General features: G+C 37.6%; 1 protein-coding gene across 2 annotated transcripts in view; it reads left to right on the forward strand.

Annotated features, from left to right (window-relative positions):
- Nucleotides 1-10,573, forward strand: part of SUCLA2 (succinate-CoA ligase ADP-forming subunit beta) — a 48,239-nt gene extending 37,666 nt beyond the window's left edge. For both annotated transcript variants that reach the window (XM_032611565.1, XM_032611566.1), the window contains exons 9-11: nt 4,279-4,399; nt 5,113-5,201; nt 9,785-10,573. In XM_032611565.1, coding sequence (XP_032467456.1) covers nt 4,279-4,399; nt 5,113-5,201; nt 9,785-9,859 — 285 coding nt within the window. In that variant the 3' untranslated portion in view covers nt 9,860-10,573. The remainder of the gene's footprint in view (nt 1-4,278; nt 4,400-5,112; nt 5,202-9,784) is intronic.
- The last annotated feature ends 4,532 nt before the right edge of the window (nt 10,574-15,105 follow it).

The following is a 15,105-nucleotide window of genomic DNA, read 5'->3' on the forward strand; positions in this document are numbered from 1 at the left end:
TAAGACTTGTTAATGCTTATGTATTTCACACATACACTCATACACATTGCATATGTATCATTCTAGAAACAGCTTTATTAAGACATAATTCATGGGGCTTCCCTGGTGGCGCAGTGGTTAAGAATCTGCCTGCCAATGCAGGGGGCACGGGTTCAAGCCCTTATCCGGGAAGATCCCACGTGCTGCGGAGCAACCAAGCCCATGTGCCACAACTACTGAGCCTGCGCTCTAGAGCCCGCACGCCACAACTACTGAGCCCATGTGCCACAACTACTGAAGCCTGTGCACCTAGAGCCCATGGCCTGCAACAAGAGAAGCCACCGCAAGGAGAAGCCTGTGCACCACAAGGAAGAGTAGCCCCCGCTCATCGCAACTAGAGAAAGCCCACATGCAGCAACGAAGACCCAGTGCAGCCAAAAATAAATGAGTAAAATAAATAAAACCAAAAAAACCCCCAAAAACCTGGCTTCCAAAAAAAAAAAAAAAGATATAATTCACATGCCATATATTTCACCCATTCATATATATATCTCTCAATACACACATTTTGAGTCTTTTTTTGCTAACATCTCTTGAGCACTTTTTGTGTAAAGTATTATTCTAAAACACTCATTGTAATGTTTGCATAATCTGTCATATTATAGATATGCCATAATTTATAATTACGAATTTATAAATGATTATCAGAATACAAGAGATGTGAAGCATTGTGATCCAAGAAACAGACATATTATCATTCATCAGATATTTTTTTTAAGGAATAGATCTACTGTGTGACCAATGTGGGTTGTTTTTTGTTTTTTGTTTTTTGTTTTTTTTTTTTGCGGTACGTGGGCCTCTCACCACTGTGGCCCCTCCCGCCGTGGAGCACAGGCTCCGGACACGCAGGCGCAGCGGCCACGGCCCACAGGCCCAGCCACTCCACGGCATGTGGGATCCTCCCAGACTGGGACACGAACCTGCGTCCCCTGCATCGGCAGGTGGACCCTCAACCACTGCGCCACCAGGGAAGCCCCAATGTGGGTTTTTTAAGGCTTATGGAAATAAGATAATGGCCTTCATGTAACTAGTCTTACTGAATTTAGACTGAGAATTTGTCATTGGTAGGGATCAAGATACCTTGAACTGTGTTGAGAATTGAATGAGTTGGGCAAGGGGAAGGAAATGTGCAGAGGCATGGGGTCCAGAGAGGGCCACTGTGTTCATGGACTGGTAAGATGCTTATGCATAAAGATATAGCATTATTGGGATGAATGATAAGAAGTAATGTTGGCAAATTGAGACCCAAGTTGTGAAGATCCCTGTATCTATAGCTAAGGAGTTTTGAATATAATACTTCTACCCCAGCACATTTACAAATACATATATCAACTCCTTACCTTTTTGTTTTTTTATTTTTAAAAAAGAAGGTAATTCTGCTAGTAAAGGGTGAAATGGGGAATAGGGAGACACTGGCAGGAGAGATCAATTTGGTTATTATACCTGCTTGTTGGGAAGGATGAAGAGGTCCATAACAAAGGCAGTGTCAGTAAGAATAAAGCAATGAAACCTACACTGCTGAGATAGAATCCTTAAGTTCATTTTTCTCCTTTTTGGGCGTGGCATGGTGAGGGATTGGTTAGGACTTCTGCAGAGAATCATTGGTTGGTGATATCTTTTGTGCTGTCAGAGGCAAAGTAAAGAAATTTGGTATTTTTGAATGAATGTGTTAAGTTTGCCCTGTGGTAATTATACCTGGTAGATAGTTGTAAAGATATTCTTCCTATAATGGTCAGATGTGTATTTGAGAGTCCTCAGTATATTGAGAAAAGTTGAAGTGTTAGTGATATGACTCATGCAAGTGATTTGAGGAAACCAAGAATGGAACCTGGCTCCTCCCACCCAGTGCTGAAGGATTGAATAAGGAAGGAAGACCCAATAAAAGAGGGAGAGAACAAACTGACAGAGATGGTTGCAGATCAGGAGAGAGTGGTGACATCAAAGGCCAGGGTGAAGAGTTCTGGGAAGTAAGGGAATGGGCAGTAGTGTTAGATGCTGAAAGAGAGGAGAGGGGGACAGAGGCCAGGCTGCAGTGGGTTGAGTTGTGATTGGGAATTGAGGGTGTGGAGTCATACAGGAGAGTTACTCTTTCGGCGGTGGGGTCTGAGGAGGCACAGAAGGACGTAGTGCTCTCAGTTGAGTGGAGGTCGGCTTGAGAAGAGCTGTGCAGTGTATGCGTGTTTGTGTAGAAGACCAAGAAGATGGGTTGTTTCTAGCTGGAGAAGAGATTTGAAGATAAAGAAGAGAGTAAATATAGCTAAAGGAGTGGAGACCTGGAGGAGACACAGTACAGTAATTAGTGATGAGGTTAGTTTTGGAGAGGAGGTTACTCCTTAAGGTATTACTGGAAAAGGAAGATCATATGCTAGAAGTTAGAGAGTTTGAAGTGGGATAGGAGGCTCATGAAGAAAGTTGAAAGGAATGAGTCAAACTATTGCTGATGAATCATTATTATACTGCTCTTCAGGTTATGCTCATGTTTCACAGGTTTGGTGTTTGGTTTTGTTTTTTCCCACTCTTTTGCTTTTCTTGAAGTTGGAATGGATAAACTAATAGGCTGGAATCATGCATTATTTGAATGGGGACGCAGGTAGACTGGGTATGAGAGAGGAGTGGCTATGAGGAAGCTGAGTGTGCCCACGACAGTGTCATTGATTTGCTCAGCTGTGGCTTCTAGGCTCTATAGTGAAGCACGCCAGATTGGGGGAGAGCTGATAGACTGGTTGATTAGGAAGGGGTTGAGGGACTAGAGACTTTAAAAGATTGGATTTGGTAGAGTTAGAGATGAAAGGCCTTAAGTGGAAGGAGAGGAGGTTGAGCAAGAGTGGGATTTAGACATTTGATATTGTAGAGACATTCATTCTGGTCAGGTCAAGGATTTGTCCTTGGTAGTAATCAGTTGATATGGACTGGAGGTAAAAGTGACATGGTAGAGCTCCAGTCACTTTGAGGCTCAAGTGCTAGATGATGCCTGTGGCGCGTACTGTAGCTATCCCAAATGCGGCGGGAGGGGGTGAGATGGGAGGGTGCCAGAGTCCACTGTGAATTCTATTCTATTATGAATTCTAGACCTTTATTTCTTGAAGTATAGAAATAATAGTGGTAAAGATAAGGAATGCTTAGTATAACTCACTGTGTCTCAACTTTTTTCCTGTCATGGCATTCACAGAAAGTAACATTTCAGTGGGGCATGGGAGGTACATGGGGAAGGTTGCTTGTTGTCAGAGGCCACTGGCTCAAGGTGCTAGCCGTCCCAGAACCTTCCTAATTGCTCTAAGGCAGCGGTCCCCAATCTTTTTGGCACCAGGGACCAGTTTCGTGGAAGACCGTTCTTCCATGGACGGGGTGGGGTGGGGGATGGTTCAGGCGGTAATGCGAGCAATGGGGAGTGGTGGGAAGCGATGGGGAGCGATGGGGAGCGGTGGGGGAGCAATGGGGAGCGGCAGATGAAGCTTCGCTCCCTCACCCGCCGCTCACCTCTTGCTGTGCGGCCCAGTTCCTAAGAGGCCATGGACCGCTACCGGTCCGTGGCCCGGGAGGGCTTGGGGACCCCTGCTCTAAGGGGTGAGGGGAACAATATCTTGGTGTGTCTATAACCCATTTCTATCTCACAGGTTCAGAAGTTCTAGTGTAGCTGAATAAACTAAGCCTCTTTTTAAAAAACAAATAAGGTTTTTTCTAAAGGTTAGAAGAACAGCGATTCAGACTATCGGTGTGATGATGAAAGAATGCCAACCCAAATAGGCCCTGAGGTTTGGATGTGATGTGTAGCCAGGAGTGTCCATACAGATGTTGAGTAATTTTGAGGGCCTGGTTTGTGTGAAAAGTTGGTAGAGTTGATGGGGAAAAATGAAGAGATGATAGTTAATGAGGACTAAATTGGAGATATTGCATATGATGTTGTCTTACAACATGGTCTGGGTTAGTAATGTTGGTAATGACTATGCTTAATAGGAAACAAGTAAATGGAATCAGGAGGTCTTGTTAATATGTGACAGGAGAGAAGAGACTGTGAGCCAGGTGTTGAAATTACCCAAGGAGGGGAAATAAGTTTTGCTGGGTGGTGGACTGCACACACTTCAGTGATGAGAGCTGCATGCAGAGAGTATGGCTGTTTGGTCTGAAAATGTTCGCATGAAATTAACTTTTATCATAAGGCACAGATACTAGTGTTTTCTTGGGAAGGAAGGAAAAGCAGTCATTCCTTTAATATTTTAATCTAAAACATTTTATTGGCAGGTACTGTCTATTCTGGTCAACATCTTCGGAGGAATCATGCGGTGTGATGTTATTGCACAGGGTATAGTCATGGCAGTAAAGGATTTGGAAATTAAAATACCTATTGTGGTACGGTTACAAGGTAAGTGTAAAAGGATCTTGCAGTTGTTCTGTGAACTCTCATTGCTTAAAAGTTCATAATTCCAAGGGGTTTGGTTCATTTAGTTTTAAATAGCTGTATTTTTTTTTAACATCTTTATTGGAGTATAACTGCTTTACGACGGTGTGCCAGTTTCTGCTCTATCACGAAGTGAATCATCTATACAAATACATATATCCCCATATCCCCTCCTTCTTGCATCTCCCTCCCACCCTCCCTATCCCACCCCTCTAGGTGGTCACAAAGCACCGAGCTGATCTCCCTGTGCTATGTGGCTGCTTCCCACTAGCTATCTTTTATACATTTGGTAATGTATATATGTCCATGCCACCCTCTCACTTTGTCCCAATAGCTATATTTTTAAAATGAGAGTACAGTAGGGAATTTTTAAAACGTGGGTTAAAAAATTCTAACATTGGAGCAAAATTGTTCATAGTTTTGCTTGCTATAAGTTGATACATTATTTATTTGTTGTATGTATCTTGAATTCTGACTTGTCTGAATTACCATTAATGTGATAAGGCAAAGTATTTCACAAGGTAACTCCAGGTTTTTATAGTATTTGGTTTAGAAGCATTTGTATTAAATGACAAAGTTAGTTGAAATTTCATATTTGTAAATGTATATGTGACAAACATTTTAAATGATTTTGTGTAGGTATTTAAAATGTCTATATTTGCATAAATCTTTTCCAGGTACACGAGTTGATGATGCTAAGGCACTGATAGCGGACAGTGGACTTAAAATTCTTGCTTGTGATGACTTGGATGAAGCTGCTAAAATGGTAAACAGGTTATGTTGATCTGAGGATAAATTTGCAGTGTATGAAAGATTTATAAACATTTAGACTCTAAAATGAACCAGCTAATAATGAGTGTTTCAGCTAAACACTAGGAGTATTGAACCCCATATACCTATCACCCATCTTAAACAATTACCAGTTCATGCTCAGTCTTGTCTCATCTTATTCTTACCTACTTCCTTTCCCTGCCCGTGATTATTTTGAAGCAAATCCCAGACATTATATTATTTCATACTTATCATCATGTATCTGTAAAAGATAAAGGTATTGATGATATAAAGGGATTATTATTGCTTGTTTCAGATGGGATAGTGGTATTATGTTTATGTTTTATAAAAAAAGAATTGAGTCTGTGTTGAAATTTCCCTGATTCTCTTAAATATTTTTTGCCTAGGTTCTTTGTTAGAATTAGGATCAAAATAAGTCTATGCTTGCAGTTGGTTAATATATCACTAAATTTCTTTTTGTAGATTCTCCCTTGCCTCTCTTTTTATTCTTAACTTTATTTGTTGAAAAAACCAGGCTGATGGTCTTGTAGTGTTTCCTGTAGTCTGGATTTTAATTATTGTATTCATGGGGTGTCATTTAACATGTTCCTCTGCTCCTGTATTTCCTGTAAACTGGTAGTTCAATCTATAGGTTTGACCATATATGTATTTGATTTTGAGGAGTGGGGAGCAAGAATATTTTATGGTTGATTTTGTGTAATTCCATAAGGAGGTATATAAATGTCAGATAACTTCTCTTTTTGTAATACTAGCAGTCATTGACATTCATAACTTAGATCCAATATTTTGTTTATGCAAAGTGGTGATTTTCTAACTCTGTGATTATTTATTATATGGCATACTTATAAAAAGCGAAACTTTCTTGTATCAACTATTTGTTGGCGTAAAGTACATTTTTCATAGAAAAAGCAGGATACTTACTTAATTCTTTGGTTTTATTGATCAGTTTTCAAAATAATGGGTTTGTTCCATTATGGCCTACTAAAGTGACCCAGGCTTTTTTGTTTCTTAGTTTTTGTTTTTAGGCGTGTGTGTTGTGTGTTGCATGCATGCATGTATGCGCATGCTATTTTGAACTCATGGATTTAAATATATTTGATGTGGTTCAGTCCATTTTAGTTATTTTTATTGATGCATAGATTGTCTCATCTTTGGTCAGTGGGAACCTCTTCAAGTTGACTCCTGAGTCCTTCCTACATGCCCTGTGATATGCTTTCTGATATGATGAGATTTTTCAGGCTCATCTTTACATTTCTTGCTGCAGACCTGGAATCAGCCAGATGGTGTTTAGACAGCACAATTTAAGCTTTAAGGGTGCTTACAACCATTGGGTTGTTCATTGTTTCTAGGTATTTTTAAGTGGCAAATCTAGGAAAATATGTATTTTTTAAAGAGATAAATACATGAGTACATAACTTCCAATATTTCCAATGCAAATCCAAGGTACAGTTTTTTTTTCTTATCTGTTATCTGTTTCTCTTTTTTCCCATTCTGTAGTAACATAAATATTCCTTTGCTTTGTCCCTCAATACAGACATGTTAGTTTTAGAATAATAATACCAACAATATGACTACTGAAAGTAGTTCAAGACTTGTATGTGCAGTTCTTTTTGTCCTTTGAAGTATTTCCCATAATTTGCTGGATTTTAAAATTCACATGAAACGGTTCTCTGTTTTATCCCACCTTTGATGCATGGTTAGCTTCATTTATTTATTTTAAAGGAATTGCTTAAAATTTTTTTTGTTATAATATTTCCAAAGTCAAACTGTAAAACAAGGTATTCTTAGAGAATCTAGCCTTTATACCTATTCCTGTTTGTTCCTTCCCCATAGGTAACCAGTTTTTTGGTTTTCTTAGGATTTTTTTGTTCGTCTTTTCACTTTTTTAAAAACACAAGCAAATAATGTATGTGTATACATATAGATGTATGTATACATATATCTCTCCACTTTCCCACATTATATGATGGTAACATGTATTTTACCTCATTTCTTTTACCTTACACTATATCTTGGTGCACACTCCCTAGTAGATACAGAGATGTTTTTAAATGAGAACTTCTGATTCTTTCCCACCTATGTTTATAGACATTTCACAGAATACTCTTTGGGGCTATATGGTTTAATCAGTAACTAGGCTTTTGAGATTTGCTTTGTTAATGTGATATCTTTTCATAAGCATAATAAAGGTCTTATTTCCTTCTTTAGGACATACTTTGGGAAAAAACTTAGCTAGTAAATAAAATTCAACTGCACTTTAGAGACAGAGGAATTTACACTCAGTCTTGAGTTTAAATTAAGATTTTGAGCAAGGGAATGAGAAAGTGTTTCAGAAAGCCTGTTTTGACTTTGAGATGTGGAGTCAATTGTTGAAGGGAAGAGTGAGGGACAGTAGGAGTCTGGCTAGTGTAATAATTAGATGTGAGGTGAAGGTAATGGATAGGTTAGAACTTTTCTCTGAAAATATGCTTGTTTGCAATGAGAGCCTGAATTAAGAAAAGCTTTGTGGACATGGAGAGAAGGGAGAAGAATCAATAGGAGCTTGATCAAATAGACCATGAAAGATAAAAGTGAACAGTTGATTTTCGTTGTGTCTGTAGTCCTTTTCTAATGAGTAGGAGGTTATGGAAGTCATGACAATATTAATAATATGAATATTAGCAACTGCTACCATTTATAATTTATTGTGCATGCAATGCTAAGCCTTTTTTTTCTTCACGTATTATCTTATTTAATGCAAGTTTGGTGAAATAATCTCCATTTTTATAGATGAAGAAACAGAGGCTAGAGAAATTAACTTATTCAGGATCATGTATCGTAAACATCAGAGTGGGATCTGAACTCAAGGTGTCTAACTTTAAAACCTTCTCTTAACTACCCTGCTGGGGAGGAGAGAAGCTAAATCTGTTGTTTGGTTTTAGATATGTTTAATTTGTATATGTTGTATGGTACCAGCTGTATATCCTCAGACAGATGATAGAGAGAGCATTGGAATTCAGCTTGATAATTGTTAACTTACTGACAGAAAGTAAAATACTAACTCCTAAACCCAAGCTCCTATCCCAACATTGTAAGTTAAGATTATTTACATTTCTTAAAAGATTTATTTATTTATTTATGGCCGTACTGTGAGGCTTGCGGGATTTTAGTTCCCCAACTGGAGATTAAACTGGGGCCCGGCAGTGAAAGCGCCGAGTCCTAACCACTGGACCACTAGGGAATCGCTTTTATTTAGACGTGCTTTGCGTTCTGTAGTATCCAGCTAAGACAGTCACTGTTTCTATCTTTAAAGATAAAGGCAGAAGATCTAAATAGACATTTCTCCAAAGAAGACATACAGATGGCCAACAGGCACATGAAAAAATGCTGAACATCACTAATTATTAGAGAAATGCAAATAAAAACTACAGTGAGTTATCACCTCACACTGGTCAGAATGGCCAGTCTGTATTTTAGTCTACAAATAACAAATGCTGGAGAGGGTGTGAAGAGAAGGGAACCCTCCTACACTGTTGGTGGGAATGTAAATTGGTGCAGCCACTATGGAGAACAGTATGGAGGTTCCTCAAAAAACTAAAAACAGAACTACCATATGATCCAGCAATCCCACTCCTGGGCATATATCTGGAGAAAACCATAATTGGAAAAGATACGTGCACCCCTATGGTCATAGCAGCATTATTTACAATAGCCAAGACATGGAAGCAGCCTAAATGTCTATCAACAGATGAGTGGATAAAGAAGATGTAGTATATATATGCAATTGAATACTACTCAGCCATAAAAAAGAATGAAATAATGCCATTTGCAACAACATGGATGGACTTAGAGATCATCATTCTAAGTGAAGTAAGTCAGAAAGAGAAAGACAAATACCATATGATAGCACTTATATGTGGAATCTAAAATATGACACAAATGAACTTATTTACAAAACAGAAACAGACTCACAGACGTAGAAAACAAACTTAGGGTTACCAAAGGGGAAAGGGAGTTGGGGAGGGATAAATTAGGAGTTTGGGATTAACAGATACAAACTACTATATATAAAAAAATAACCAACAAGGACCTACTGTATAGCACAGGGAACTATATTCAATATCTATAAGGGAAAAGAATCTATATATAAAAGTGAATATATATATATATATATATATATAAATAAAATACAGAATCACTTTGCTGTACACCTGAAACTAACACAACTTGTAAATCAACTATAATTTTAAAAAAAGGAAAAAAATATAGATAAAATTTAGGCAATGATGAAGAGATATATACATATATCAGATATGTATCAATTTAATACCTCTGATATTATATATATGAATAAAATCCAGTGTGGGTTATGGTGTGGGTTGTGAACAGTGTTAGATTTGACTATCCTTCAAGAGTGGCAAATGCTTATAAGACTGTGAAGTGATTTATAACAATGTCAGAATAGCCCAGATATTTTAAATGAAAAAGACTGAACATGCAATTAATTTTACATTGACCAATCATTCTGATTCTGTGTTTTTATGAAAATAGAGACAAAGCTTTTTTTTTTCCTTTCAGGTTGTAAAGCTCTCTGAGATAGTGACCTTAGCCAAGCAAGCCCAGGTGGATGTGAAATTTCAGTTGCCAATCTGATTTGAGAACCCAGTGGTTGGCTGAAGATGTTAAATGTGTTATAATTGTTAAAAATACTGAGTTCTGTATTATTATTGTTCCTTTTCTCTTTAGTGTGTGAAGATTGTAATTACCGTCTAGGCACAAAAACTTCTAAAAGCATTTGGTCTGCATTTAATCCTGTACAGAATGGGCTGTTTATATAAAGTATGTGTAATGCAGTTATCTAGTTTGTTTTGTTGCAGCTTTCTTTCTCAGTTTTACAGAATGTCACTTGCAATATGCCAGTTTATTATTGCTGGGTACAGCATTCTTCATTGATAAGAGTCTTATGAATGAAATAAATATGAAGACAAAGCTTTATTCTTTAGTGTCAGAAATGTATTATATCTAATAACTAGTTTCATTAGTAGAGCAGTGTATTAAAACAATGTTTATATAAGAAGTGTCTATCTTCAACACCAAATACCTAACTAAATATATCAGTCACTATTTATAAACAGACCTTTCAAACACTCCCCAGAATATTCTTTTTAAGTATTTCAGGAAAGTAACTTGTGAATTATTTAAGCATTGTTTTAATCATTACAGAACATTGATATCTGCAAGTCCTCATGATCTTGTGGTATTGAGAAGAACCTGTAGGTTTGTATCATGTAAGGATATATTTACTAAGGACTTGGCAGACAAAATTAACAATGTCAATTTAAATTAATAAAAAATCTCCCAATGTGATTTGCATTAATGTTTTTTTTTCTTTCTTAAGTAACACAGTGAAGGTGATGTGTTTATCATTGCACTAAACACCTCTCAGGAACTGATTTGTAGATCATGTACTGGGGCATGATATTACATATTATAAAGTGATCTACAGATATTTCAGTTGAATTCTGCTGTTTACGTGTGTGCCATCTGGTACCTTCTCGAAAAAGTCCACATTGTCTTTTGTGTCCTAATTTGTGTATGTGTGTGTGTATGTATATATGTACATGTCCATCTTTTCTTCATTGCATAAAACAGTTGATATTTAACTATTAACAATGTTCAGACCATGTGATAATAACAGTGTAAGTACCATGGAAGGAAATACCAGCCAAGCAGTAGACTATGTATGTAAACATACTGGTGAATTTGAGAACTTATACCTATTTCTTAAAACGTGATCTCTCTCTCTCTCCCGCTCTCTCCCGCTCTCTCTCTCTCTCTCTCTCTCTCTCAACACACACACACACACACACACACACCACACACATACACACACACACACAATGAGAGGCCGCATAGCATAATTGATTATGAGCGCAGAATTTGAAAGTGAATCTGGTTTGAATCTTGGCTCCACTACTTACTAACTATATAAGTTGGGCAAGTTTCTAAATTTCACTGTACCTCAGTTTCCTCAAGCTCCTTTCTCATCTTCACTAGAATTATTTAGAGGGGAGAGGGAGACAGAGGCAGAGAGAGGGAGGGAAATTATATAGAGAACACATGAAATATATATATATTGAAACCAACTATATGTATATCATATGATTATATATTTGTCTGTCTTCCCTGCCTATACATTAAAAGACTAAATCAGAGCCATTAAACCATTTAAAATTGTGATAAAGTTATAATTAAAAGTCCAAGTCTTTACCTTTTACTTAAAAAAAAAAAACATTCCAAAGAATGCCAGCCAGTGATTAGCTCAGAAGATATTGGCATTTGTATTGGTTGGGTCTAGTCAGGAATTAAAGACAATGCTTGGTATTTCAGAGAGGATGTAATGCCAGTGTTCTAGTTATCCGTGCATAATACATTATCCCCAAATTTAGTGATTTTCAAACAACAAAATTTTAATCTCATCATTTCTGTGTGTCAAAAAAATGGAAGCAGTTCAGCTGGGTGGTAGTTCTGGTGATGCAGTTATTTGCAGGTTTGAGTACTACTCCCAAGATGGCCCCACACATCGCTGTTAACCTCAGTTTCTCCCTGTGTCTGCCTTTCCTCAGGGCTGATTGAGTGTCCTTGTGATAGGGCAGTTGGCTCCCTCCAGAGCAAGTGATCCAAGGGAAACAAGAAGGAAGCTACATTTCCTTCTGTGTTCTAATCTCAGATACTTGTGTTCTCCTCTCGTTCTCATTTCTGTCACACTCTATTAGAAATGAATCACTAAGTCCAGGCCCCAAGAAGAGGGGAATTCAGCTCCATTCTTTTTTTTTTAATATCTTTATTGGAATATAATTGCTTTACAATGGTGTGTTAGTTTCTGCTTTATAACAGGGTGAATCAGCTATACATATACATATATCCCCATATGTCTTCCCTCATGGGTCTCCCTCCCGTCCACCCGCCCTATCCCACCCCTCTAGGTGGTCACAAAGCACCGAGTTGATCTCCCTGTGCTATGCGGATGCTTCCCGCTAGCTATCGCTTTTACATTTGGTAGTGTATATATGTCCATGCCACTCTCTCACTTTGTCCCAGCTTACCCTACCCCCTCCCCTTGTCCTCAAGTCCATTCTATAGTAGATCTGTGTCTTTCTTCCCATCCTGTCTCTAGGTTCTTCATGACCATTTTTCTTTTTTTTTTAGATTCCATATATATGTGTTAGCATACGGTATTTGTTTTTCTCTTTCTGACTTACTTCACTCTGTATGACAGACTCTACGTCCATCCACCTCACTACAAATAACTCAATTACGTTTCTTTTTATGGCTGAGTAATATTCCATTGTATATATGTGCCACATATTCTCTATCCATTCATCTGTCGATGGACACTTAGGTTGCTTCCATGTCCTAGCTATTGTAAATAGAGCTGCAGTGAACATTGCGGTACATGACTCTTTCTGAATTATGGTTTTCTCAGGGTATATGCCCAGTATATATTTTTAAGGAACCTCCATACTGTTCTCCATAGTGGCTGTATCAATTTACATTCCCAGCAACAGTGCAAGAGGGTTCCCTTTTCTTTACACCCTCTCCAGCATTTATTATTTGTAGATTTTTTGATGATGGCCATTCTGAATAGTGTGAGGTGATATTGTAGATTTGATTTGCATTTCTCTAATGATAGTGATGTTGAGCATCCTTTCATGTGTGTGTTGGCAATCTATATCTTCTTTGGAGAAATGTCTATTTAGGTCTTCTGCCCATTTTTGGATTGGGTTGTTTATTTTTTTTGATATTGAGCTACATGAGCTGCTTGTAACTTTTGGAGATTAATCCTTTGTCAGTTGCTTCATTTGCAAATATTATCTCCCATTCTGAGGGTTGTCTTTTTATCTTGTTTATGTTTTCCTTTGCTGTGCAAAAACGTTTAAGTTTCATTAGGTCCCATTTGTTTATTTTTGTTTTCATTTCCATTTCTCTAGGAGGTGGGTCAAAAAGGATCTTGCTGTGATTCATGGACTGTTCTGCCTATGTTTTCCTCTAAGCGTTTTATAGTGTCTGGCGTTACATTTAGGTCTTTAATCCATTTTGAGTTTATTTCTGTGTATGGTATTATGGAGTGTTCTAATTTCATTCTTTTAAATGTAGCTGTCCAGTTTTCCCAGCAACATTTATTAAAGAGGCTGTCTTTTCTCCATTGTACATTCTTGCCTCCTTTATCAAAGATAAGGTGACCATATATGCATGGGTTTATCTCTGGGCTTTCTGTCCTGTTCCATTGATCTATATTTCTGTTTCTGTGCCAGTACTGTCTTGTTACTGTAGCTTTGTAGTATAGTCTGAAGTCAGGGAACCTGATTCCTCCAGCTCCGTTTTTCTTTCTCAAGATTGCTTTGGCTATTCGGTCTTCTGTGTTTCCATACAAATTGTAAAATTTTTTGTTTTAGTTCTGTGAAAAATGCCATTGGTAATTTGATAGAGATTGCATTGAATCTGTAGATTGCTTGGGTAGTATAGTCATTTTCACAATGTTGATTCTTCTAATCCAAGAACATGGTGTATCCCTCCATCTATTTGTATCACCTTTAATTTCTTTCATCAGTGTCTTATAGTTTTCTGCATACAGGTCTTTTGTCTCCTTAGGTAGGTTTATTCCTAGGTATTTTTTTATTTTTCTTGCAATGGTAAATGGGAGGGTTTCCTTAATTTCACTTTCACATTATTCATCGTTAGTGTATAGGAATGCAAGAGATTTCTGTGCATTAATGTTGTGTTCTGCTGCTTTACCAAATTCATTGATTAGCTCTAGTAGTTTTCTGGTAGCATCTTTAGGATTCTCTATGTATAGTATCATGTCATCTGCAAACAGTGACAGCTTTACTTCTTCTTTTCCGATTTGGATTCCTTTTATTTCTTTTTCTTCTCTGATCGCTGTGGCTAAAACTTCCAAAGCAGTGTTTAATAATAGTGGTGAGAGTGGGCAACCTTGTCTTGTTCCTGATCTTAGAGGAAGTGGTTTCAGTTTTTCACCATTGAGGACGATGTTGGCTGTGAGTTTGTCGTATATGGCCTTTATTATGTTGAGATAAGTTCCCTCTACGCCTACTTTCTGGAGGGTTTTGTATCATAAATGGGTGTTGAATTTTGTCGAAAGCTTTTTCTGCATCTGTTGAGATCATATGGTTTTTATTCTTCATTTTGTTAATATGGTGTATCACATTGATTGATTTGCGTATATTGAAGAATCCTTGCATTCCTGGGATAAACCCCACTTGATCATGGTGTATGATCCTTTTAATGTGCTGTTGGATTCTGTTTGCTAGTATTTTGTTGAGGATTTTTGCATCTATGTTCATCAGTGATCTTGGCCTGTAGTTTTCTTTCTTTGTGACATCTTAGTCTGGTTTTGGCCTCAGGGTGATGGTGGCCTCGTAGAATGAGTTTGGGAGTGTTCCTCCCTCTGCTGTATTTTGGAAGAGTTTGCGGAAGAATCGGTGTTAGCTCTTCTCTAAATGTTTGATAGAACTCACCTGTGGAGCCATCTGGTCCTGGGCTTTTGTTTGTTGGAAGTTTTTAAATCACAGTGTCAATTTCAGTGCTTGTGATTGGTCTGCTTATATTTTCTGTTTCTTCCTGGTTCAGTTTTGGAAGGTTGTACTTTTCTAAGAATGTGTCCATTTCTTCCAGGTTGTCCATTTTATTGGCATATAGTTGCTTGTAGTAATCTCTCATGATCCTTTGTATTTCTGCAGTGTCAATTGTTACTTCTCCGTTTTCATTTCTAATTCTATTGATTTGAGTCTTCTCACTATTTTTCTTGATGCGTCTAGCTAATGGTTTATCAATTTTGTTTATCTTCTCAAAGAACCAGCTTTTAGTTTTATTGATCT

This window comes from Phocoena sinus, chromosome 18 (assembly GCF_008692025.1).
Source record: "Phocoena sinus isolate mPhoSin1 chromosome 18, mPhoSin1.pri, whole genome shotgun sequence".
Taxonomy (NCBI): domain Eukaryota; kingdom Metazoa; phylum Chordata; class Mammalia; order Artiodactyla; family Phocoenidae; genus Phocoena; species Phocoena sinus.